The following is a 26,174-nucleotide window of genomic DNA, read 5'->3' as shown; positions in this document are numbered from 1 at the left end:
GTTTCAATGTGAATGGTCAGAGATCAATTCTTATTTTATAGCTGAGTGATATAATTTGATAGTGGTCTCATTTCAATCTCACTGAGTTACAAGATTCTATTTATTATGACAGATCCTTTCAATTACAGACACGGAGGTAACTTCTTGAAATAGGCAGTGTAAACTAGTGAGTTTTTTTAAATCATTCATTTTCAACTTGTTGTTCCTCCATCACAAAGTTATTTATACACACACGCAAAATTTTCAAACAATGATGAACTCCTATGCATTAATCTAAAAGTAATAATATGTATCATTTTCTGGGAGCTTCTTTGATGTTAAGCTGTAAGTACTACAATTGAAATGAGACAGAGCAACTGAACAACAGAACAATGTACATTAAAAATCGTTATTTTCAGCAATACTTTATCAAGGTCAATATCCATACGGTACATTACAGTCACACATAAACTATTCAGACAAACAATATTAGTAACAGGAAGGATGGATTTCAAAGAACATAACAAGACAAGTAGGCCAAGAGCAGTCTTACCTGAATATTCTATCTGAAGGCTGTTCACCCATCACTAGATCAAAACCACGTTGAAACATGGTGTATGGCCAGGGGCTGCAAAGAATAAAAAATAAAGCTTATCCGTTCTCAGGTTTGTTTTAAGTATTAACAAGAGATGATAATAAGCCATACTCAAACAGAAATAAGCATCAAAATTAAAACACATTAAAAACAATAATTTAACATTGAGTATCTTAGTGGAGAAGAGGGGAAATACATCCAGATGAATTACATTAATATTTTCCGGTTCCAAGGTCATTCCATTCAAATGAAGAGTTAATATCAGCAGCAGATCACATTTTCCTCAAGAATGATGAAAATGAAAATATGACCACTGGTATGTAATATTGAATACATACAGTATACTGAATTTATACACATTTTTCTAAACTAGTAACCTTAATATTTTGGAACCAATTTGCTTGAAGACAATGCATTATAATTATTGTACTGCATTTCTTTTCCATTATAACAACACTGTCGATCAAGCAAATGTTGTTTGAAAGTTCTATAAAATATATTGAGTTGCAAGATTCACAAAGGGAACAGTCAGATTTCCTCCTGTAATGGGGTCTCCCAACTGGCATTGCTGGTTTCGGTCTGGTGTTTCTCATTGATGTCCTGCAGTTATCAGCTTGTAGGACAGCAGGTGTGACCTTTGCAGCCAGCTCTTGAAAGGATGTACCACAATACAGGCAACATTACAGCTTGGTATAGCAACTGCTCTACTCATGACCACAGACAGCAGTGGAAATAACTCTGCACATCACATAAACTGGCCTCCCCTCTATGGACTCTGTCTATACTTCTTGCTGCCAAAGTAAATCAACCAGCATAATCAAAGACCCCACCCCTCAGGACCTTCTCTTTTTTCCCATCTCCCATTGGGCAGAAGATACAAAAACCTGAAAGCATGTACCAGCAGGCTCAAGGACAGATTTTACCCGAATGTTATAAGACTATTAAATATTTCCCTTATAGTTGGATTCTTCATCTCATGACTTATCTCATCATAATCTTTCACCTTATTGTTTACCTGTATAATGATTTGAACTGTATGAACAGTATGTAAGATGTTCCTCACTACATCTAGGTACATAATACAATAATAACCCAATTCAAATTCCTTCAAGGTACCAAGGGAAAACATGCTTCAATACTGGGGTGGATGTCTTCCAAAAGGTCAGTGGACCAGGCTGAGGAGAAACAGATGGTGCAGCAGACTAACTCTTTTACATGGATCTGTTGAGCTCATCCAATGTTAACTCCTGGCAAGTGGTTGCCAAGAGCACCTTTATGATGTCGACAAGTGACACAGTTATGAGTCATTGACAATGCAGGCAAATGCTCATACTTCCTCTGCTTGCCCCTGTGATCTGAGGGATTTATGGATGAGAGCTTTGAATCCCTCTCAATTACAGCACATGAAGAGATGTTGCAGGGATTTGAGGAAGCAGCTGAGATTGTTCTTGAAAGCTGGAAGCTAAGAGTGATCATGATGCATAGAAAAAAATCAGCGTTAAGTCTCATGATATTTTATGAGGTTACAGGAAGGGTGAGATCACAGAGAAGACAGGCAATGTGGGTTGGCCCTTCAAACAGCATTGCCTTAGAGGAAATGTTTCTAATGGGAAGCATGCAATCCGTGAGATTGAAATGCTCACTTGAAATTAATTTAGCATGGTGTGTTACCAATGATACCTTTTGGGTGAGTTTTGTGCCAGAAAAATGAAGATCCCATTGAAAAATGAGACAGACTTCCTGACTGGCAACAAGACACTTAGAAATGTGCACAAAATTGTTCTGCTCCACTTTAACCCAATTTTCAATAGTACAAAACTTTTTTATGCAGTTATTTGATTGAATTTCCAGCCCTGTAAATGTTACATACACATAACATCAATGAGGTTTCTCCCTATTTCTCTCCTACCCAACATCTTTCATCAACTGTGGTGCAATATTCATAATTTACTACCAGCATTATTTTAGAGTGAACACTCCATAATAGGTCACAGAGAAAGCCAATACTATTAACTGCATTTTAATAACAAAAATAGAGAAATTAGTTCAGGCAGTTCAGGTCTTTGACTTGATTTCAATGCTTCCTTTGCTAGTGATCCTTATAAAGCTTATAAATAATATATTAGCTCCACAAAACAGGGTAAACTGGGTAAAAGGAGAAAAAAACACCAAAGATGGACAATAGATTTATATTTTAAACATTTGTCACTGCTGAAAACTAGGTAAATGATGCACTTGATAAAAGCTTGTCACAATTAAATCAAGCTTCATCATTGTACATACTGTTTGGCACACAGCGGGCTTGAATCCTTCTGTGCATAACCTATGCAAATTCTCATCTATAATACATGTGCACTGCCATAATGTAAAATCCTTTGTCTTTTAGATGAGTCGTTAATTCAATTCTCCCTTTGGTTCAGATGTATCTTAAACACTCCATGAATATTCCATGAACATAAATACTCTTAGCCAACATGTTCCACTCAACTGCAATAAATAGATGGAAAGATCAACATCGCAACCACTGTCACCATGTGATGTTCAAAATACTACAAAGCAGATTTTAGACTCATGCCCAAAAACAAATAATAGCTTATTCAAACACAAGAAAGTCTGCAGGTGCTGGAAATCCAAGCAACACACACAAATCACTGGAGGAACTAAATAGGTCAGGCAGCATCTGTGGAAAAAAATAAACAGTCCACATTTTGGGCCAAGAGACTTCTTCAGGATCTGTTTGTGCCATTCGGCTTGACATATAACAATCAACTGAATAGAGATCAGATGGAAGGTTGGATGGAGCACTGGCAGATGAAATTTAATTCTGACAAGTGTAAGGTGGTTATTTCCCTAAGTCATGAAGTAGAATATATACAGTAAATGGTAGTTTGTGGAATGTGGAAAATCAGATGGACACGAGGGTCTGTAATTTTCCAAAAAGCACTCAACACAGGTAAAACAGGTGAAGGCAGCATCTGGTAGCTTGCCTTCATAGATCAGGGTGAAGAATATGAAAGTTTGAATGCATGTTGTAACATTAACCGATTAAATCACCATCAGAATATTGTGTGCAGTTTTGTTTATCACGCTATGGGATGGATCTGGTTGTGCCAGAGAAAGTGTAGAAAAGATTCATGAGTGGGTTGAATTGGAGCGCTTTACTTATAGGGAGAGGAAAGGAGGGCTTGGCTTGTTAACCCTGGAGTGAAGGAGGTTGAGGGCTGAATAGATAGAGATATATAAAATTACAAGAGGAGATAGAGAGCTTAGTGACGTGGTGTCATGACAACAACTTTTCCCTCAATGTCAAAAAACAAATGAGTTGGTCATTGAGTTTGGGGATATGGGGTGCATTGCATGTGCAAATGTTTACATCAACAGGGTTGAGAGCCTTGAGTTCCAAGGGGTGACATCTGTAGCCTGTACTGGTCTATATATCCTCACTGCCAAGAAAGCTCACTTCAGGAGGCCAAAGAAACTGAGGATGTTCCCATCAGCCATTACTAATTCTCTATCTTGATTCATAATGGCTTGGTATTGCAGCTGTTCTGCCCAAGACCACACAAAGCTGCAGAGAGTTGTGAATAAATCAGAATCAGAATCAGAATCAGACTTTAATCGCCAAGTACCTATGCACATACAAGGAATTTACTTCCGGCAGATGTTGTCTCTCTGCTCATAACAATAATAATGATAAATATAATTGAAAATATAGATTGTACATACAGGTAGGGCAATCCAAGTAATAATTAGCCGACAGTTAACCGGCAGTTAACTGTTCAGCAAAGTGACCGCAGTAGGGAAAAAACTTCTCCAGTGCCTATTAGTCTTAGTCTGGAGGGATCTGAAGCACCTACCAGACGGAAGCAGATCAAACAGTCCGTGCGCAGGATGGGAGGAGTCCTTTATGATGTTTCCCGCCCTCTTCTTCAACCTGGAAGAGTACAGGTCCACAATAAAGGGCAGGGAGGCTCCAATGATGCGCTCGGCAGTCCTCACTGTGCGCTGTAGTCTGGTTCTATCCTGCTTGGTGGCGGCTCCAAACCACACAATGATGGAGGTGCACAGGACAGACTCAATGACAGCAGTGTAGAACTGCAGCAGCAATTCCTGAGGCAGACCGTATTTCCTCAAGAGCCGCAGGAAATACATCCGCTGCTGGGCCTTCTTCAGGATGGAGCTGATGTTCTGCTCCCACTTCAGATCCTGAGAGATGGTAGTTCCCAGGAACCTGAAGTTCACGGTGGACACAGGGCTGCTGAGGACTGTGAGGGGAGACATAGCGGGGGGATGTCTCCTGAAATCCACTATCATCTCCTTTGTCTTGAGCGTGTTCAGCTCCAGATTGTTCCGACTGCACCAGAGCGCCAGTTGGTCCACCTGCTGTCGAAATGCAGACTCATTACTATTCTGGATGAGTCTGATGACGGTAGTGTCGTCTGCAAACTTCAAAAGCTTCACATAGGGGTTGGAGGAGGTGCAGTCATTGGTGTAGAGGGAGAACAGCAGTGGAGAGAGGACACACCCCTGGGGGGGCGCCGGTGTTGGTGATTCGAATATCCGAGGTGACCTGTCCCATCCTTACCTGCTGACTTCTGTTGGTCAGGAAGCTGTAAATCCAATCGCAGAGGTCAGGTGGCACAGTAAGGTGAGACAATTTGGAGCAGAGAGTATGAGGGACGATGGTGTTAAACGCCGAACTGAAATCCACAAACAGCATCCGAGCATAGGTCCCAGGACGATCCAGATGTTGCAGGATATAGTGCGGTCCCAGGTTGACTGCATCGTCTACTGACCTATTTGCCCGATAGGCAAACTGCAGGGGATCCAGCAGGCTGCTGGTGAGGGTCTTCAGGTGGTTCAACACCAAGCGTTCAAAGGATTTCATGACTACAGATGTCAGTGCGACAGGTCTGTAGTCATTCAGTCCTGTGATGGTGGGTTTCTTGGGGACCGGGATGATGGTAGAGCGCTTGAAGCAAGTCGGAACCTCACTCAGCTCCAGAGATCTGTTAAAGAGCTGAGTGAAGATGGGAGCCAGCTGATCAGCACAGGCTCGTAGACAGGAGGGGGAGACCCCATCTGGGCCTGGAGATTTTCGGGTCTTAAGTCGCTGGAACAGTCGACATACTTCTCCTTCGCTGATTCTAAGCTGTGATCCAGGGGGGCTGGGCAGAGATGGTGGGGAGGTGATTGCAGTGATTGGGGGATGAGTGCCAGTGAGTGATGGTCGAGGGAAGGCAGGAAGAGAGACCGAAGAGGGGGGAGGGACAGGTGTAAGATGGACCCTCTCAAATCTACAGTAAATCATGGAAACCAGCCATAGACTCTAAACTTCACGCAGCCTCAGTAAAGCAGCCAGCATATTCAAAGACTCCACTCATCCCCTACATTCTGTCTTCTCGCCATCCCATTGGGCAGAAGATAAAAAAAGCCTGTAAGCACGTACCGTCAGCCTTAAGGACAGCTTCTATCCCATTGCTATCAGACGCTTGAACTGACCTCTTGTACAAGATGTTTTGACCTCACAATCTACCTGATTATTGCACTTCCTCTGTAGTTTTTATACTCTATGCTGCATTGTTATTGCTTGACAAGTTCTACCTCAATGCAGTGTACTGCATAATGATTTGATCTGTACGAACACTATGAAAGACAAGCTTTTCACAGTATCTTGGTATACAAGACAATAATAAACTAATATCAAAGTTGAAGTAAAATTTATTATCAAACTATACACATGTCACCACATACAATACTGAGATTCTTTTTCTTGTGGTCATACTCAGCAAATCTATAGAACAGTAACTGTAATCAGGATCAATAAACAACAAACTGTGCAAATGCAAATATAAATAAATAGTGAAAAGTAATGAGAGAAAGAGTCCTTAAAGTGAGATCATTGGCTGTGGGGACACCAGAAATAGAATTAGTGTAGTTATCCCCTGATGGTTGAGGGGTTGTAACTGTTCTTGAACCTGCTGGTGCAAATGCTGATGCAATTGTACCTTCTACTTGATAGAACATAGAACATAGAATAGTACAGCACATTACAGGCCCTTTGGCCCACAATGTTGTGCGGATCCTCAAACCCTGCCTCCCATATAACCCCCCACCTTAAATTCCTCCATATACCTGTCGAGTAGTCTCTTAAACTTCACTAGTGTATCTGCCTCCACCACTGACTCAGGCAGTGCATTCCACGCGCCAACCACTCTCTGAGTGAAAAACCTTCCTCTAATATCCCCTTTGAACTTCCCTCCCCTTAACTTAAAGCCATGTCCTCTTGTACTGAGCAGTGGTGCCCTGGGGAAGAGGCGCTGGCTGTCCACTCTGTCTATTCCTCTTAATATCTTGTACACCTCTATCATGTCTCCTCTCATCCTCCTTCTCTCCAAAGAGTAAAGCCCTAGCTCCCTTAATCTCTAATCATAATCCATACTCTCTAAATCAGGCAGCATCCTGGTAAATCTCCTCTGTACCCTTTCCAATGCTTCCACATCCTTCCTATACTGAGGCGACCAGAACTGGACACAGTACTCCAATTGTAGCCTAACTAGAGTTTTATAGAACTGCATCATTACATCACGTCTCTTAAACTCTATCCCTCGACTTACGAAAGCTAACACCCCATAAGCTTTCTTAACTACCCTATCTACCTGTGAGGCAACTTTCAGGGATCTGTGGACATGTACCCCCAGATCCCTCTGCTATGGCAGCAGCAAGAAAAGAGTGTGGCCTAGGTGGGGAGGAACTTTGAAGATAGATGCTGATTTTCTATGACAACATTTCATATAGCTATGTTCAGTGGTTGGGAAGGCTTTACCCATGATGTACTGAGCTGTATCCATTGCCTTTTGTAAGATCTTCTGCTCAAATGCATTGGTATTTCCATACCAGGCAGTATTGTAGCCAGTTAATACACTTTCCACCACACATCTATAGAAGTTCAATGATCAATATGACCATTTGACTCTTCTTCAAGTAGCTTATCATTCCCATTGTAGAAATATTATATTGCAAATTCTGAGCCATTACCTGTTACTGGTATGTCTGGTATTCAAAATCGAGCAAACAACACTTCACATTCTTTCAAAAGCAACCCACACAAAACGTTTGAGGAATTCTGTAGGTTAGGCAGCATTTAGGAAAGTGAATCAATAGTCGATGGGCCGAGACCCTTCTACAGGACTGAGAAGGAGTGGGGAAGACACTAGAATAAAGAGATGGGGGAGGGGAAGGAAACTAGCTGGTAGGTGATAGGTGAGGCCAGTTGGGTGGGAAAGGTGAAGGGCTGGAGAAGTAGGAATGATAGGACAATGGACCATAGGAGAAAGGGAAGGAGGAGGGGTTCCAGGGGAGGTGATAGGCAGATGAGAAGAGTTAAAAGGCCGGAGTGGGGAATAGAGGAAGAGGGGAGGGAGAGGGAATTTTTTTTTACTGGAAGGAGAAATTGATATTTTTTTTCATTCTTTCAAAACCTTGCCACCAATGAACAAAGTGAACATTCATTTTATGTTGATGTAGTGACTGGGGAAGGGACTAATGTTAATGAATCGTGTATCTGTAATGTTTCTGGGGAATTTTGATATGAATTTAGAACCATAGAACACTACGGCACAGTACAGGCCCTTCAGCCCTCCATGTTGTGCTGACCCATATAATCCTTAAAAAAAAGTACTAAACCCACAATACCCCATAACCCTCCATTTTTCTTATAGAACCATAGAATTTGTTGAACAGAACTTGCTCTCCTTGGCCAATTAAGCCACCCTTAGATACTGAGTCTATAAATGTCAACACCGATGTGTATTAAGTGAGCAGTTGACATTATCCCTGTATGAAAAACTGCTCTTAAAAGTTGTGGATTTAACAACATATTTCATGTACCATTGTCACCTCAGAAATAAAAGCAGGGTTTAAGATACTTATTTTAGTTTTTTTAACCTTGAAAAGGAACTTCCAGTGCATCAGAACTGGGTCAGCTGCAACAACCTAACCAGCTACTAATATGCATCACCAATGATATATTTCACAGTGATTGTGCACTCCGACTCACAAATAATAATCAACTTGTTATTATCTGGCACGTACATGTTTTCCCCAGGACCAACACTTGCCTCTTTTGGCAAAATACATTCAGATATCTTTCAAAATTTTATTAGCAGTTTTGTTGTGTCTTATATATGTCAATTGGAAATATTAATTACGAAAGAATTTTCAATTATATCCCAGCCATTTATAGAGGGGCATTGCTTATCAAAGGCAATCATACAATTATTAAGAGCTCTTTATGATTTGTGAATATTTAATCATTGCTATTATTCATACCTTGCTGCAGAGACTACAGGATGCCCATTTTGCATCATTACTTCTCCAGGACTACATTAAGTTCCTTCACATGGTAGAACTAATTCTGGTAAAAGGAGTGGAATGTGGTTTCAGCTACTTTAAATTGTCAATTCTAAGATACTTCCCAAAATCCATATTAACCTTATGAAATCTCTTAGCAGTTTCATTGTACTGGACTGATGAAGATGTTGACAACTACTCCTGACTAGTAAACAGAAATTCACTTAGAATTTTAGGTAGATCCAGCTTAAAGCCATAGAAAATTGTTGAACAGTAATGCACTTCCTACTTCTATATCTTGTCATCTTTAGCAATACTGTAAATTCAGGGAGAATAGCATCCAATTGTCAAGAACTACTTCCAGATTTTTTCTGCAATACCCAGAGCCACAGATCCCACCATAACAACTTCTATTTCTATGCTCATTCGTGTGTTTTCTGCTGGAAAGTTTCTGCCAATGTACTGACCCCATGTGGTTCCACAAAAAGATGGATATACTCTACCAGACTGTGTTTTTCAACTGCATCATTTTCAAGGCATTTAATAAAGCCCAAACCCATACCTAACCTGAAGTAGGGGTTCCCAAACTTTTATATGACATGGACCAATACCATTAAAGAAAGGGGTCCATGGAACGCAGGTTGGGAACCCCTTCCCTGGAGTACTGCTACCATCCTGCTCAGTAAACTTTATCTTTATAGTTGCTACTTTAGACCATAAGACATTGGAGCAGAATAAGACCATTCAGCTCATCAAGTCTACTCCACCATTCCATCACAGCGGATCCATTATCATTCTCAACACCATTCTCTTGCATTCTCCACATAACCTTTGACACCCTGATTAATCAACCTTCACCTTATTTACCCAATTTATACTTTCGTCCATACATTGCATTTCTTTTCTATTAAACACTTGCAACATAATATAACTGTAAGGTAAAAATAAAGTCTTTTTTTATTTGCATACTTGGAGTGAAATTATATTGTCCTCCTAAGTTTTCTGATAATTTTAAGGGCTGCTTGTCTTCAACTGTAATGCAACACACTCCTTGTTCATTAAATCAATAGCAGTAAGCTCTGTAATAAATAGAAACTGTTGTTCTAGCCATCTATTAATCTGCAGGCAATTTACTTCCAAGGAATCTCTTTGCAAAATGGATACACTTACTGCTTCTTATTTCATGATAAGTTTTACAACTCCCCCGTGAAACTCTCATTTCTTCCACCTTATTATTATGCACAGTCCTTATCCGGTCATGCTTGTAATGTATTTCATAAAACCTAGGAAAGCATGTCTGGTAATCTGAATACTTTAAATTGTGCCTTCATGGTTTTTGTCACATCTTCTCCAAGATTTCTCAATTCTACTTTAGAGTATTTCTTCTGGAATTATTGCCCCAAATGTGCAAACTTCATTGAACTATGACCTGGGGATTATACTGGTCATATAACTCAAGATTCCCTTGATATCTCTGGTTAAATTTGATCTCCTCAAAGGGAATGTTCTTATGTAGCTAGCGTTACAGATAGAATTTCTTCTGCTATCTTGCATTCCTCTCTAACCTCGACTTAGCTAGTTCAGATGAAATACAATTCATGGTGCCATTACTACAAAATTACATTATATACGAAAAGTTACTATCCAAACTTATAACACCTTCCATCCAAGAAGCATTATCAAAGCCCATGGTTTTATAAGGATTGATTCAATATTCTTGACTCTGCTCTTCTGTTCCAGAACTCCCAGGATCAGACTGCATGTGATAAGTTCAGTTCCAAAAGTTTATCAATCCATTGGTCACAAGCCAGATTGAACTGAGTAGAATTGCTTCAAATAAATATGGTAATAATTAGCCATTTATTTGGAGATCAGCTAGGGAATCCAAGCCCAATGGAACTTGACTACTTATGTAGATTTGGGACAGGTTGGGTCACAAAAAGTAGTTTGCAATGCATCTTAATTTTATGTATGCAGTAGCCATGTATTCTGTTGCCCCACAGGTGGTCAAAGCTGGTGGAAATTTGGAAAACTTGGTATAAGGACACCATTTTTGGCACAAAACAAGGAACAATTTCTAGTGTGGAAGAGTTTTTTCTTATCCAGACATAAGGCTATTGTGTTTTCTGATGCTGTCAAGGGCCAATAATACTCCTTTCCAATATCTTGATTGCCTGTGCCAGAAGAAGGCAAAAACATCTTCAATGTTTGCTCATGAGTGGACTTTAACCACACCAAAAATTACATAGAGTCTTGCAGTATTTTTAATGTTTAGTGGAACTATCAGCAGAGAGTTCACTCCTGATGACTAGAGTGGGTGGGGTCTCTGATTATGCTGTCTGCTTTACTGAGACAGCAAGAATTATAGAGTCCTTAGAGGGGATGCAGGTTCCTGTAATGTACTGAGCTCTGTCTACAAATCTCTGCAGTTTCTTGCAGTATAAGCAGAATATTTATGCATCCAGTCAGAATGCTTTCTATGGCACATCAATAAAAAATTAAAAGTCAACAAGGACACACCAAATTTCTTTAGCCTCCTGAAGAAGTAGAGGTTTTGGTAAGTTTTCTTGGCTGTGACATCAATGTGGTTGGACAAGGACAGGTTATTTGTGATGTCCACACCTAAGAATTTGAGGCTGTCTACCACAACGTCATTGATGTAGACAGGAGCACGTCCACCGCCTGCCTTTCTGAAGTCAATAACCAGCTCTTTTGTTTTGCTGACATTGAGGGAAAGGTTGTCATCATGACACCATGTCACTAAGCTCCCTATCACCTTCTTATCCTCCGAATCATCATTGTTTAAATACATCCCACTACAATGGCATCATCTGGAAGCTTGTAGTCTGTTGTTGTCACAACTGGCAACAATATCTTTCTAGAGTAGTGGAAAACAAATAAAACTACAGGCATTGAAATATGGAACAGAAACAAAAAATGATGAAACAAATGAACTGGTGAGTGAAAATCTGTGGGCAAGGAAACCAGTTAATAGTTTCCTCAAGACCTTTCCTCAAAACTTCTATAGTTTATTTTTCTATAATTTTTTATTCTAACTTTAGTTCTTCATTCTCATCTTGAATCATTGTGATTTGCTTTGAAACAATTCATGTTTTGCTGGGGTAACAAATTTTAAACTTTTCTTTAAAAAATTATTTTCACTTTTTTTGCAGTACCAACAATGATTTTATACTGATAAAGGAAATATGATCAATTAAAGCCTTGAAATCAAACTTACATAGAACCTCCCTCTGGTGCTCCTAAACACCCCCCCCCCCCACCCTTTATTCTTTCTTCCATGGCCTTCTGTCTTTTTCACCAATCAACTTCCTAGCTCTTTGCTTCATCCCTCCCCCTCCAAGTTTCAACTATCGTCTGGCCTTTCTCTCCCCCTTCCTCCCAACTTTCAAATCTACTCCTCAGTTTTTTTTCTCCAGTCCTGCCAAAGGCTTTCGACCAGAAACATCTACTGTACGTCTTCGATTGATGCTGCCTGGCCTGTTGAGTTCCTCCAGCATTTTGTTTGTGTCGGTCAGATTTTCAGCTTCTGCAGATTTTCTCTTGTTTGTGTTTTATACAGAACGTTGGCATTTTGGCCTTCGCACACAACGGACTGTATCTGACAACAAATCAATGAAGTTCAATAGCAAATTATTTGCTTAACATGGAGGCTACTGTCATTTGAACAAAGCAATTAGTGTCTGTTTCAAACAACTGACTGGTCATTGAATTCAATAATGTGCTTTACAAAACTATTCTGGTTCAAAAGGTACCTGTTAACATGACTAAGGCACATGCTGATGTCAAATCATTATCACAGGAATGTACTTAAAGAGGATAAAATACTGATATATTATTTCTAATATTAAAGTAATATATACATTTAGCAGATTTAATATTTAAATCTAATATTTATTCATAAAAATAAGGCTGTTAAAGTTGACATAAATATTGGAATGTTGGTTGAAAGACTTGGACAAAAAGACGAAAGTTCATAAGACCAGCACATCAGCTGGCAGAAAAAGCAGGGATAAAATTAATAATACAAACAGAGCAATCACTGGAATTTTCTTTTACCTGTCAGATTAATACAAAAAATAGTTAGACTGCATTCTCTCCATAGTATATACATACTTTTGACCTTGAACCAGAATGAGGGAGCATATCACTCCCATCCTAGATACTCTGCATTGACTTCCTGTATCTTTTAGAATTGATTTTAAAGTTCTCTTACTTGTTTTTAAAGCTCTCAATGATCTGAAACCCAAGTACATCACAGAATCACTTTTGTTTTATAATCTTGCTCAAGCTCTCAAGTCTTCATTCTCTGGTCTCTTAAATGTAAATAATCTTCCTCAAAAGATAATTGGCAGGTCAGCTTTTTTGAACTACGCTCCTAAACTGTGGCACTCTATACCTAAAACTTAAGGAATGCAGACTCATTTGACACTTTTAAACATCAGCTCTAAACTTATTTATTTAACCTTGCTTTCATATAACATCATTTTGTCTTTTATTATTATGCTTGCATTTTACCCCATTGAAAGAAGCTGGAGAAGGCTGTAAATTTAGTCAGCTCCATCTTGGGTACTAGCCTACAAAGTACCCAGGACATCTTTAGGGAGCAGTGTCTCAGAAAGGCAGCATCCATTATTAAGAACCTCCAGCACACAGGGCATGCCCTATACTCATTGTTACCATCGGGTAGGAGGTACAGAAGCCTGAAGGCACACACTCAGTGATTCAGGAACAGCTCCTTTCCCTCTGCCATCTGATTCCTAAATGGACATTGAACCTGTGAACACTACCTCACTTTTTTAAATGCAGCCCACTACAGACAATATTGTGTCTGCTTTTTGCACGATATTAATCTATTCAATATAAGTATACAGTAAATTGATTTACTTATCTAATTATTACTATTTCTTTCGTCTTCTTCTATATTATGTATTGCATTGAACTGCTGCAGCTAAATTAACAAATTTCATAACACGTGCTGGTGATAATAAACCTGATTGTAACATACTTTGAACTACATCCGTTCTATGAAAAAGTGATCTATATTATTATAATTATTGAATTCTAGGAAATGTCCATCATTGTCAATAAAACTGCTTTCTGTGTAACCATTTTTTGCATTTATTTAACATTTTTTATTGCTTTTGAATATTTTTTGAAGAATCATTGACATGCAATCAAAAAAATTGGAACCAAAATTCAGGAAAAGAAACTGTAGCACCTTGTAAGTGGTTATTTGATATACAAGAGATACTACAAATACTAGAAATATAGAAAAACACACAAAATACTGGAAGAGCTGAATGGGTTAGGCAGCATCTATAGAGGGAAATGGACAGTCGACATTTTGAGTTGAGATCCTTCATGGGGATTGAAAATAAATTGTGGAGGGGGATAGACGGTATAGAAAGGTGGGGAGAAGGGGTGTAGCAAGTGCTAGCAGGTGATACATGTATGCAGGTGAGGGTGGGGTAGAATGGGAATGACGTAAGAATCTGAGAGATGATAGATGAAAGTGAAGAAGGGCTTAAAATAGAATCTGATTAGAAAGGCTATTGATTCATGAAATAAGGCAAAGATGAGGAGGGGGATGAGTAGAAGGAAATGATTGATCAACTGAGAAGTTGCTCTCAGGCAGGATGGGGGTAGAGATAGCAGGAAGTGACAGAAATGATGGTGGTAGTGAATGGGAAGTAGTATTGGGTGCTAGGAGTTGTATGAAGGAAGGTTAATGGCAGATTTCTGGAAAGAGAAAAATAAGTGGTGGATTGAGGGTTTTGGTGGCTTATTGTCCAGTGATGAAGGCAGTAGACTGGATTTGAATAAAAGAAGGAAGGAAGATTTTAAGGCATCATTGAGTTTTGAATGTGGACCTGTTCCAAATAGACTAAACATTTGAAAAAAAACATTCAAAGACATTGTGGGCGCAAAACCTTTAAGAGATGAGACATTTGTAGTGTTCTGTCCTTCAGGCAATTCATTTGTTTTTCTATGTGATTAAGCATATTCAGCTTTTATTTTAATAAGCAGTTTCAGATCTGTATTAGGCCATTTCATGTGCAGCCAGGAAGTACTAAGTATAAAAGCACATTGGCTGGCAATTGGCCAGACTTTCTGGTAGGAGAGAAAGATGTTCCTATCTAAAGTCATCTTGTTCTTTCCCCAGTAGAGGCATTGCTCTATTATTCCTTATATACCATCATTCCATTGATTCTGCATTAAACCCAAGGAGCTAGGTTGCTATACCCCGACTCCCATGTCATTTTGGAATGGAGTTTGGCTGACTGTCTAGTTGATGTTACAACACCTCAGCGAGGGCAGGACACATAATATTTTGTCAAGGTAGTAAGCACTGTGAGAAAGCTTTGGAGTTCAAATATGGGAGAAAGTAAAGTAAAAACCAGTCATTACATTGAATGATACTGGCTTTGGAGCTGCATGATGTGGGAGCTGGTGGACCCGATTGTGATTCCTGGTGACTACATCTGCAGCAAGTGTTGGCTTCTTGAGGGACTCATGCTCAAAGTTGATGACCTGGAATCTGAGCTTCAAACACCGCGGCACATCAGGGAGGGGGGAGAGTTATCTGGATTCTCTGTTTCCGGACGTAGTCACACTCATTAGATTAGCTGCCTCAATTTCCTTCTATGGTCAGGGTCAAGAGGGAATGACTGCCAGTGAGGCAGGTAGTGGGATCCAAGAGACAGTGCTGGAGGAGCCTCAGCCCTTGAGCTTGACCATCAGGTCAGAGCGTTTTGCTCCCTGTGTGGATGAGAGTGAGGGTTGTAGGAAGAATGAGCAACCTAACTGTGGCATCGTAGTTCAGGGCACTATTCAAGAGGGGGGAAGAAGAGAAATGTAGTGATCATTGGGATAGTACAGTTAGGGAAATAGACTCTGTCGTGAGGATAGAGTGTCCTGAAGGCTGTGTTGCCTGCGTGGTGCCCAGGTCTGGGACCTCTTATCTGACCTGCAGAGAATTTGCAATGGGAGGGGAAAGGTCCAGTTGTCATAGTCCGGGTGGGGGGACAACAACACAGGTAGAATGAGGAAAGAGGTTCTACTGAGGGATCTGAGCAGCTAAGGACTAAAGAAAAGAACTAAAAAGGTAGTAATCCACCTGAACTGTGATGGGACCTGGATCCTAGTGAATCACATAACTAGGGCTGTAGATAGGGCTTTAAACTAAATACAGGGTGGGTTCAGCAGATTGGAGAAGTATGGATAAATTATAAAAGAAGAATATGGTTAGAGATAAAGAAAAAACAAAAGAGAGAAAAGAGAAAAGTAAGGGTGGAGTGAAGAAAAGTGCAAAGGTTCGAGATCTAACCTTTTGCTGAAAGTATGTAAAAGCACAATGAGTGTAAGTGCACTTTATTTGAATGCCCGTAGTATTCAAAACAAGGCCAGTGAACTTGTGGCTCAAATCACTACAAGGAGGCATGGTTTACTGGCCATTACAGAAACGTAGTTGCAGCGTGGAGGGGAATGGGAATTAAATATCCAAGGATATCAGGTAATACAGAAGGATAGGCAGGAAGGTAAGGGAGGTTGGGTAGCACTCTTAATTAATGATGAGATCAGGGCGATAGTGAAAGGCGATGTAAGATAGAAGGAGCAGAATGTTGAATCAACCTAGGTAGAGTTTAGTAACAGTAAAGGGAAAAAATCACTAGTGGGAGTTGTCTATTGGCCACCGAATAAAAAATAATATTACAGTGGCACAGGCAATAAGCAAAGAAATATCTGAGGCATGTAAGAATGGAACAGCAGTTATAATAGGGCACTTTAACTTGCACGTAGATTGGGTGCATCGTTGGTTGAGGCAGTCTTGAGGAGGACTTCATAGAAAGCAACTGTGATGGCTTTTTTGAGCAGTATGTTACTGAACCTACAAGGGAACATGTTATCTCAGATCTGGTCCTGTGCAATGAGACAGGTAAAACTAGTGATCTTGTAGTAATAGATCAATCTAAAACCAGTGTATTATCACTAAACAATGGGGACTACAATGGGATGACGGAGGAATTAGCTAGTGTAGACTGGGAACACAGGCAATATGGTGGGACAGTTGAGGAACAGTGGAAGACTTTCAAAGAGATTTTTCATGGTGCTCAACAAAAGTATATTCCATTTAAAGGCAAAGACAGTAAGGGTGAGGAGAGCCAGCCTTGGATAACTAAGGCAATAAAAGAAGGCATCAAACTAAAAGCTCGTGCATACAAAGTCACAAAGATTAGTGGGAAACTGAAAGATTGGGAAACTTTAAAAAGCAACCAAGTACCACCAAGCAAGCAATAAGGAAAGAAAAGCCAGGTTATGAAAATAAACTAGCACAAAATATAAAAACGGATAGATAGTAAAAGTTCTTACAATTATATAAAGCAGAAAAGGATGGCAAAAGTGAATCCCTTGGAGAACAAGAAAGGGGTATTGACATTGGGTAATGAGGAAATAGCCAAGGCTGTGAATGGCTATTTTGTGTCAGTCTTCACAGTGGAGGAGCGTCTAACATGCCAAAGAGAGATGTTATTGATGCGAGGGGAGGTGAGGACTTCGATGCAATATTTATCACTATTGTTGTTTCCACTGGTAGGAAAGACTAGAACTAGAGCACATAAGCTCAAGATTTTGGGGAGTAGATTTAGGACGGAAATGAGAAGGAACTACTTTTCTCAGAGAGTGGTGAATCTGTGGAATTCTCTGCCCAATGAAGCAGTGGAGGCTACATCAGTAAATATATTTAAGACAAGGTTGGATAGATTTTTGCATAGTAAGGTAATTAAGAGCTATGGAGAAAAGGCAGGTAGGTGGAGATAAGTCCATCCCAGATCAGCCATGATCTTATTGAATTGTGCAGCAGGCTCAATGAACCAGATGGCCTAGTCCTGCTTCTGTTTCATATGTTCTTATGTTAGGTTCTTTGGGGAGCAATCTCTAGTGCCTCTAGGTCCACAGACCAAGTTAAAAATAACTTAGTCGTGGGAAGCTGTGGAGTAATAACAGATAGCTTATCAGTGTTGATTAAATGATGGGGAAGAAGTTGGGAGATAGGGTTAATTTTGAACTATATTTTTTGAGCCTGTGTGTTGCTACCTCTGAGGTGTTTTCAATGCCAGAAGTTTGGTCATGTAGCAGCTGTGTGTAACGATATGAAGCAGTGCAGTAGATATAGTGAAGAACATGATTACGGTAATTGTGGAGAAGGTGTTAGGCTAAAATGTAGCAACTGTGAACATCATGCAGGGTGTCCTGTATATAGGAAAGCTGTGAAAGTTCAGTATGTTCAGATGGAAATGGACATATCATATGCAGAGGCTCTGCAGAAAGTGCAGAACATAGTGTCAATAAGACTTATTGATATCTAAAGTGCAGATAGTTTAAAGAGCGTGTAAAGTGTATGATTTTATAATAAAGGATTTGCTGATTGCTGATTACCTAAAGTTTGTAACTTTCATGGCAGAGGTGGTATGTTGTATAGCACAAACACAAATAGGACAGAGAAATTTAAATTATATTAAAAGCTGCAGTAAAACATCTAGTGATAAAAGGCTTAACTCTCGAAGTTATTAATGAAGTCTTACAAGAAGAAGTAGACAATGTTCAGACTTCAAAGGAGGGTTATTGATGGTTTTTCTAATCTCTCAATGGAAAGCTAGAAGCTTGTTAGCTAATGGTCAAGAATTTAAGAAATCTATTGATGTTTTACTAAATAAAAAACCTGGTTGAATATTGTCCAAGTTTTAAGATGAAAGGTTATGTTGATATAAGGCACGATCAGAAGATGGTTAATGGAAGAGTGGCTATGTTTGTTAAAAAAGAGATAGCATATAGAGTTAAGGAAATTGGGGTTGTTTATGACTCAATTGTGGTTGAATTTTGGGGAAAGAATACAACATTCAGCTAATAAAATTTTATAACCCTTGTGAAAGGTTAACACCTTATATATTGGAAATTGTGGGTGGAAATGGGAAAAATAAGGTTTTATAGTGTAGGGATTTAAATGCTCATAAATGTGGGCTTGTAGTGACACAAATGTGAATAGGATGGTGGTGGAAGACTTTGAGAAAGAAAAGTGCTGTGCTTGAATAATGGTAAGAGTACAAGGATACATCCATTTAACACTGTCTCTGCTATAGATCTTACACTACTTGAGGATACAACAAGTGTGTGTAACTGTGAAGTGTATATTGATACAAAAGTGAGGAGTTATCATTCCCCAATTATCTATTATTATTATTATTATTTGTTGTGCATTTATTATGTTTATTATGGTCATTAGCCACATAAGTGAGGGTATGGTAAATGTAAAGAGAATAAGTTACGTATTCTTGCTTACTTCAGGGCAGTTCGTAACTAGGGACCAGCACAGGTCGTATCTTTCGATGACTGCTTTAATGTTTTACTGCTTTATTAATGTTTAATATCACTGAATAATGCTTAGTTTACACTTGAACACACTTAAGTTTGTGGCTTCAAAATTGTATGTTTGCTAATTGCTAATAAAGGATTCAACTTTTGGAGCAATCATTGGAGCTGGGGGCACGTCTCAGGTTACAGATATCCACTGAGCAAACATTGCACACAATGTGAGTTTCGGAGGGAAGTAACTGCAAATCTTCCAAATGTGGATTAAATGCCTGCCTTAAAGATCCACACCATTGAAATCACTGAGTTCAAACAAAACTACAAGAATAGAGTAGTGTTAAATGAAAATATTGGGAAAACCTGAAACAAAATACAAACCCCATTTCCAGAAAAGTTGGGATATTTTCCAAAATGCAATAAAAACAAAAATCTGTGATATGTTAATTCATGTGAACCTTTATTTAACTGACAAAAGTACAAAGAAAAGATTTTCAATAGTTTTACTGACCAACTTAAATGTATTTTGTAAATATATACAAATTTAGAATTTGATGGCTGCAACACACTCAACAAAAGTTGGGACAGAGTTAAAATAAGATTGAAAAGTGAACAGAATATTCAAGTAACACCGGTTTGGAAGACTCCACATTAAGCAGGCTAATTGGTAGCAGGTGAGGTATCATGACTGGGTATAAAAGTAGCGTCCATCAAAGGCTCAGTCTTTGCAAGCAAGGATGGGTCGTGGCTCACCCCTTTGTGCCAAAATTCGTGAGAGAATTGTTAGTCAGTTCAAAAGGAACATTTCTCAACGCAAGATTGCTGAGAATTTAGGTCTTTCAACATCTACAGTACATAATATTGTGAAAAGATTCAGAGAATTCAGAGACATCTCAGTGCGTAAAGGGCAAGGTCGGAAACCACTGTTGAATGCGTGTGATCTTCAAGCCCTCAGGTGGCACTGCCTGAGAAACCGTCATGCTACTGTGACAATTATAGCCACCTGGGCTTGGGAGTACTTCGGAAAACCATTGTCACTTAACACAGTCCGTCGCCACATCCAGAAGTGCAACTTGAAACTGTATTACGCAAGGAGGAAGCCATACATCAACTCTATGCAGAAATGCCAGCGAGTTCTCTGGGCCCGAGCTCATCTCAGATGGACCGAAAGACTGTGGAACCGTGTGCTGTGGGCAGATGAGTCCACATTTCAGCTAGTTTTCGGAAAAAACGGGCGTCGAGTTCTCCGTGCCAAAGATGAAAATGACCATCCTGATTGTTGTCAGCGAAAGGTGCAAAAGCCAGCATCTATGATGGTATGGGGGTGCATCAGTGCCCACGGCATGGGTGAGTTGCATGTATGTGAAGGTACCATTGACTCTGAGGCATATATTAGGATTTTAGAGAGACATATGTTGCCATCAAGGCGACGTCTCTTCCCGGGACGTCCATGCTTATTTCAGCAGGACAATGCCAGAACACATTCTGCACGGGCTACAACAGCATGGCTTTGTAGACAGAGAGTGCGTGTGCTTGACTGGCCTACTGCCAGTCCAGATCTATCTCCTATTGAAAATGTATGGCGCATCATGAAGAGGAGAATCAAACAACGGAGACCACGGACTGTTGAGTAGCTGAAGTTTTATATCAGGCAAGAATGGACAAAATTTCCAATTGCAAATCTACTACAATTAGTATCCTCAGTTCCAAAATGATTACAAAGTGTTATTAAAAGGAAAGGTGATGTAACACAATGGTAAACATGACTCTGTCCCAACTTTTGTTGAGTGTGTTGCAGCCATCAAATTCTAAATTTGTGTATATTTACAAAATACCATTCAGTTGGTCAGTAAAACTATTGAAGATCTTTTCTTTGTACTTTTGTCAGTTAAATAAAGGTTCACGTGAATTAACATATCACAGATTTTTGTTTTTATTGCATTTTGGGAAATATCCCAACTTTTCTGGAAATGGGGTTTGTATAACAGGAACACAGCAGGGAGCAGAGGTAAGCCACCTGGCCCCTCAAGCCTGCCTGCTATGCATGGCTGACCTACGCCAGGCCTCAGTTCCATGGGTTAAATGTGCTAGATCTCCACAGCCCCTAATCCTGTGCTCTTTCAAGTATTGATTCATATCCATGAAGTGTTTCTAATAATCTTGCCTCCCCACTATTCTAGAAAATTGTTCTACCCTCAATGAGAAGAGATCTCTGTGTACCTTAGTTTTAAAGGACCAGCCCCTTATTTGAAGTAATATCCCATTGTTCAAGGCTCTCCCACTAGTGAAAATATCATGTTGTCATGCCACTTCAGGATCTTAAATGATCCAAAAAGATTGTCCATCAGACAATTCTACTGATCATGGAAGGTATCTAAATAATTAGAAGATATTGCACCTCCCTGCAGAAAAATATTGTGTGTTGGGAGGAAATCATTAAGATGGGAGATAATCCATCCTTTTGCTGAAAGTATGTAAATCAATTTCTTTCAGCAGGACTAATCTATTAGTAGGATATATCTCAAGTGGTATACTTCATTATTAGGCAAATCAAATTATTTTGACCTTTTAAATGGTGCAATCATTTTGGAACACTGTGCAGTTTTGTCTATCTTGCATTTAAAAAGATATTGATGCATTCACAGGGTATTCTGAGAAATATTAATTAGAATAATTCAAATACTTACTGAGTTGTGAAGAGAGTTCGCATAACAATTTATATTTACATAAAACATCATCCAAACCTTTAAAATAATGCAGGCAGAGAGAATACAAAAGGAAATTGGTCATTTTTGTTGCAAGTGTAAGCAGACTATTTTGCTTCGATGATAAGGAAAACAAGCAAATAAATTTCAATATGTCCTCTCCCTCTGTAGCTAGCAATACTTACCATAAAGAATCAAAACAAACAAAAATTTCAAATCCAATGCTCATTTACTTGCTATGGATGATAAAAGGATCAAAACTTATCAAGGTAAGTTTTGGTCTTTAAATATGCAGTGGACTGATATATACTGGCAAAGCAAATATTAATAGCTAGAAATTGGGTTAGAAAAGAATAATGTGCCTCCTTTTATATGTAAATATGGGAGTGCATATGGGATGCAATTTGGAGCATTTGCAGTGGTTAATTACAGAAGACTTGCTCAGAAGAAATTTGGACTAAGTACTTCCTGTTATGATTCATTCTAACACTGATGCCATTGCCTTTTCATATTTCCCACACACGTTGATGTAATTAATGTGTGTAAGTACCTCCTTAGTTAACCCCTGGTAAAAAAAAAAAATGGGACAAAAGATCATGTCTTAAGACCTTTGATATTAACTCACAGTCAACATGTAGAAAATAAGGCTGAAAGTAGTATAACTATGTGATTGAAAGCATCTCCTCTGAGATATTATTGTTAACTGTAGTAGATCACCCTCACAGTTTTATCTACACAAGCCTTCATTGCTGAAGTCCTCAGTAGAGATTATGAGTTCTGTGAACAGATGAGAATGGTTCACAAATGCTCATCTATGTTGCTGGTGGCTGCCATTGAAGGTAGGAGCTTTGGATCATGAGCAGTCATGGAACACAATGGACCTTTCTAAATTCAGACACCAAAGGAAGCTTTTTTGATTTATCCCATCAACAACAGTGACCCACAGACCATTGTTATTGCTGTCCAGCAAGTAACAGTGTGTCATAAACACAAAAGATCTTGCATATGCTGGAAATCTAGAGTAACACATGCAAAATGCTGGAGGAACTCAGCAGATCAGGCAGCATCTATTGAAAGAGATAAACAGTCGACAATTTGGGCCAGAACCTTCATCAGGACTGGAAAGAAAGGAAGAAGAAACCAGAATAAGAAGTTTTAGTGAGGGGTAAGAATACAAGATGGAAGGTGATTGGTGAAGCCAGGTGAGGAGGAAGGTAGGTGAGGAGAAGGAAGGTAGGAAGGAAATGAAGTGAGAAGCTGTAGTGTGATAGGTAGAAAAGGTAAAGTGCTGAAGAAGAAAGAATTTGATATGAAACAATGGCCTGATGATCCTTGATTCTCTTCAAGGTGTTAAGTAAGATGAGGTGTTTGAGAGTTGCTTCTTGACATCTGCAAGGTATTTAAACCAACAGTCCAACAGCACCCCTCTTATCTTCAGGTTTAATGGTGAGTTTGGAATTGGTGTGAAGCAAATCAAGAGGAATGTTTTTTGAGGTGGAAAAGTACAAATAGGAGAGAGGAGTGCTGAAGTTGAAACTGTTGATGTCTCATTGGCAATTAGAGATGAAAAGATTCAGAGCAGGCAAAAAGCCAGAGTGGCATCTCCAAAAGGAGAAGGATTGGACATTCAAGGAGGGGTCATCGGTGCAGGGTAGAGAACCATTGTCAAAGAATTGGGCTTGCTGTCATGGTGAGTGCAGAACTCAGAGGTGAGGGTGCAGAGGGACAAAGTAAGACCCTTGATGAGGCCAGAACATTCATCCACAGAGAAGGGAAGGTCAGAATGGATACATGTCAGGAATAGAGATGGGGTCAGATGGGGGAAGAGAGCTGGATGAGTCAGAGGAGAGGGGAGGGTTGAGGTGTTCATATAAGGTAGGTTTGGAGAAAGATAGAGGCACCAAGAAATAAAGAGGTGATGAGGGGTAGAGGGGAGCGAGACTGAGAGAGCCGTGTTGGTGGGAGTAGTGGAGGAGGAAGGGGAGCCATGAGGCCCAGTGGCAGTGAGAAAGGTTTTGGCCTGGAGGTGCTAATGGCTGATGTCAGAGCTGCAGGCCATGTAATACATGGTGTGAAGACATCTGAGGCCATAGGAACCAGAGTTGCAAACGTCAGGATCCATGGTGAGGAGAAGCCTGGGACAGGTGGAATCGGAGTTGGAAATGCCAGGATTCGCAGTGTGGAAGAGTCCGGAACGGTTGGAACCAAAGTTGGAGATGTCGGGAGCTGTGGGTGTAGAGACATCTGGAGTGAGTGAAATCAGAGTTGGAGAGGTTGGGGTCTGTGGTCTGGAGGAGTCCAGGTGAAAGTATACAGTATGCCAGGTTTGAATGCTACCTATAAAGTAAAATTCATCATGTTTCCTTAAAGGAAAGATGTAACATTTTCATGAGTTCCTTTTAGTGTCCTTCCTTTCAGCATTTAAACAAAATGTAAGGGCTCATTTAGGACACCATATGTGCAGAAAATCAGACTAACCTATCTTTCTCCATTTGAAATCTCTGTAAATGTTATTTACAACATGGAATATTAATTTTCTGTGAGACTGTCAATATTCTATATCTGAAAATTAACAGTGCTTCAAGTTCTTCCACAGATTCTCAGATTCTTAGAGTTTTCCTTACCCTCTAAGCAAAATAGTCTACCTATATATATATAGCACTGAAAATGGCCAGCTTCCATTTAAACTTACAAAACAACAAATTTTATGACATACATCCGTGATAACAAACCTAATTCTGATGATAACCCTGCCCGTATAATTTGACTATATCTTCTGACAATGTATACTGTTATATAAGCCTCTCTCCTCAACTTCATTGAATGTTGCTAAGCCTGTACTTGACAAAATTCAAAAGGATAACAGAGGATCTCATTGAAATCTTCCTTACACTGAAAAACCTGGATACAGTGGACACACAGAGGATGCCTCCATTGGTAGGAGAGTCTAGGATCCAAGGACACAGCTTCAGAATAAAGGGATAATGTTTTACAACTGAGAGGTGGAGGAATTATTTCCAGCCGAGAGAACCTATAGAACTTGTTAGCACAGAGGCCAAGTCATGGGATATATTTATAATAGAGAATGACATTTTTTCTGAATGGTAAAGGCTTTAAGTGTCAAAGGGAGAAGGCAAGAAACAAGTATGATTGAACTTTGCAGCAGACTCTATGGATCAACTGGCCTAAATCTGCTCCTATATCCTACGGTCTAATTTACTTACAGCAGCCAGGTTCCCCGTGAAATTGTGCCGCATTAGGGTCAACATTCAAAATGCATTCGGAATTCCTACGAGGCTATAACCTGAAATGGTGACTCCAGCATTTCTCTCTTCTTTGGAATCCAGGGTTATTTATATTATCCAAACAGCCACATATCTGTCATCATCTAATTCCAATTTAAGGGCAATTGATTCTCTCAGTTGTAAAATAAGGCTTCCTTAGCAGAAAACAAAAAAAAACTGCATAGAGTTATGTAATAGTCAACTCCAATCATTTCAGATTGTGACTGAATATCTGCCTTGTATTTCACTTCTGCCTTCACTAATTTTGTCAGACCCTGTACAATATCAATAGTTTCAAGTGGAATCACAAAATGGTAACAAAACTGAATACTTGTCACTGATTACATAATTGAGTGTAATGAAGAGATAATACGTTGAGATAATATATCTAGATCCTTATCATCACAGATCCTCATAATTACTGACATTCTGTATACAATGTACTGCTTTACTTATTGCAAGGATAAAAGTATTTATTTCCCATCCTCCACACAAAAGAGTACAATTTAATAAAATGTATACAGAATTTACCGTTCGTATAGAATTTCGACCATTAATTCCCTTCTTTGAAGATGATGACAGTAATAAGTATCTTCTTAACTAGACAGTTACCTCTGTATCATTTCTCAGGATGTCAGAAAGAGATTTGTCTACAACAGATTTCCATGATGTCTGTCACTACCTCAGGTCATTGAAAAATACTTTACAGCAAATGAAATAATTTGGGGATGCTGCAGCTGTAAAATGGAAATTGCAACAGCCAATTAATAAATAGTAAGTTCCCACAAAATAACAATGTGATAATAGCCAGTTTTTTATGAGGTTGAATTTGGACCAGTGCTGTCTCATGATCGCTATACTAGAAGATTTTTACAG

General features: G+C 39.4%; 1 protein-coding gene across 1 annotated transcript in view; it reads right to left on the bottom strand.

The window, feature by feature from the left end:
* The window catches only part of astn1 (astrotactin 1), a 2,716,024-nt gene that overhangs the window by 1,304,431 nt on the left and 1,385,419 nt on the right, over nucleotides 1-26,174 (bottom strand). The window contains exon 9 of the mRNA XM_073063618.1: nucleotides 533-607. Coding sequence (XP_072919719.1) covers nucleotides 533-607 — 75 coding nt within the window. The remainder of the gene's footprint in view (nucleotides 1-532; nucleotides 608-26,174) is intronic.

Source organism: Hemitrygon akajei, chromosome 12 (genome assembly GCF_048418815.1).
Source record: "Hemitrygon akajei chromosome 12, sHemAka1.3, whole genome shotgun sequence".
Taxonomy (NCBI): domain Eukaryota; kingdom Metazoa; phylum Chordata; class Chondrichthyes; order Myliobatiformes; family Dasyatidae; genus Hemitrygon; species Hemitrygon akajei.
This window is presented reverse-complemented; position numbering and strand designations above follow the sequence as displayed.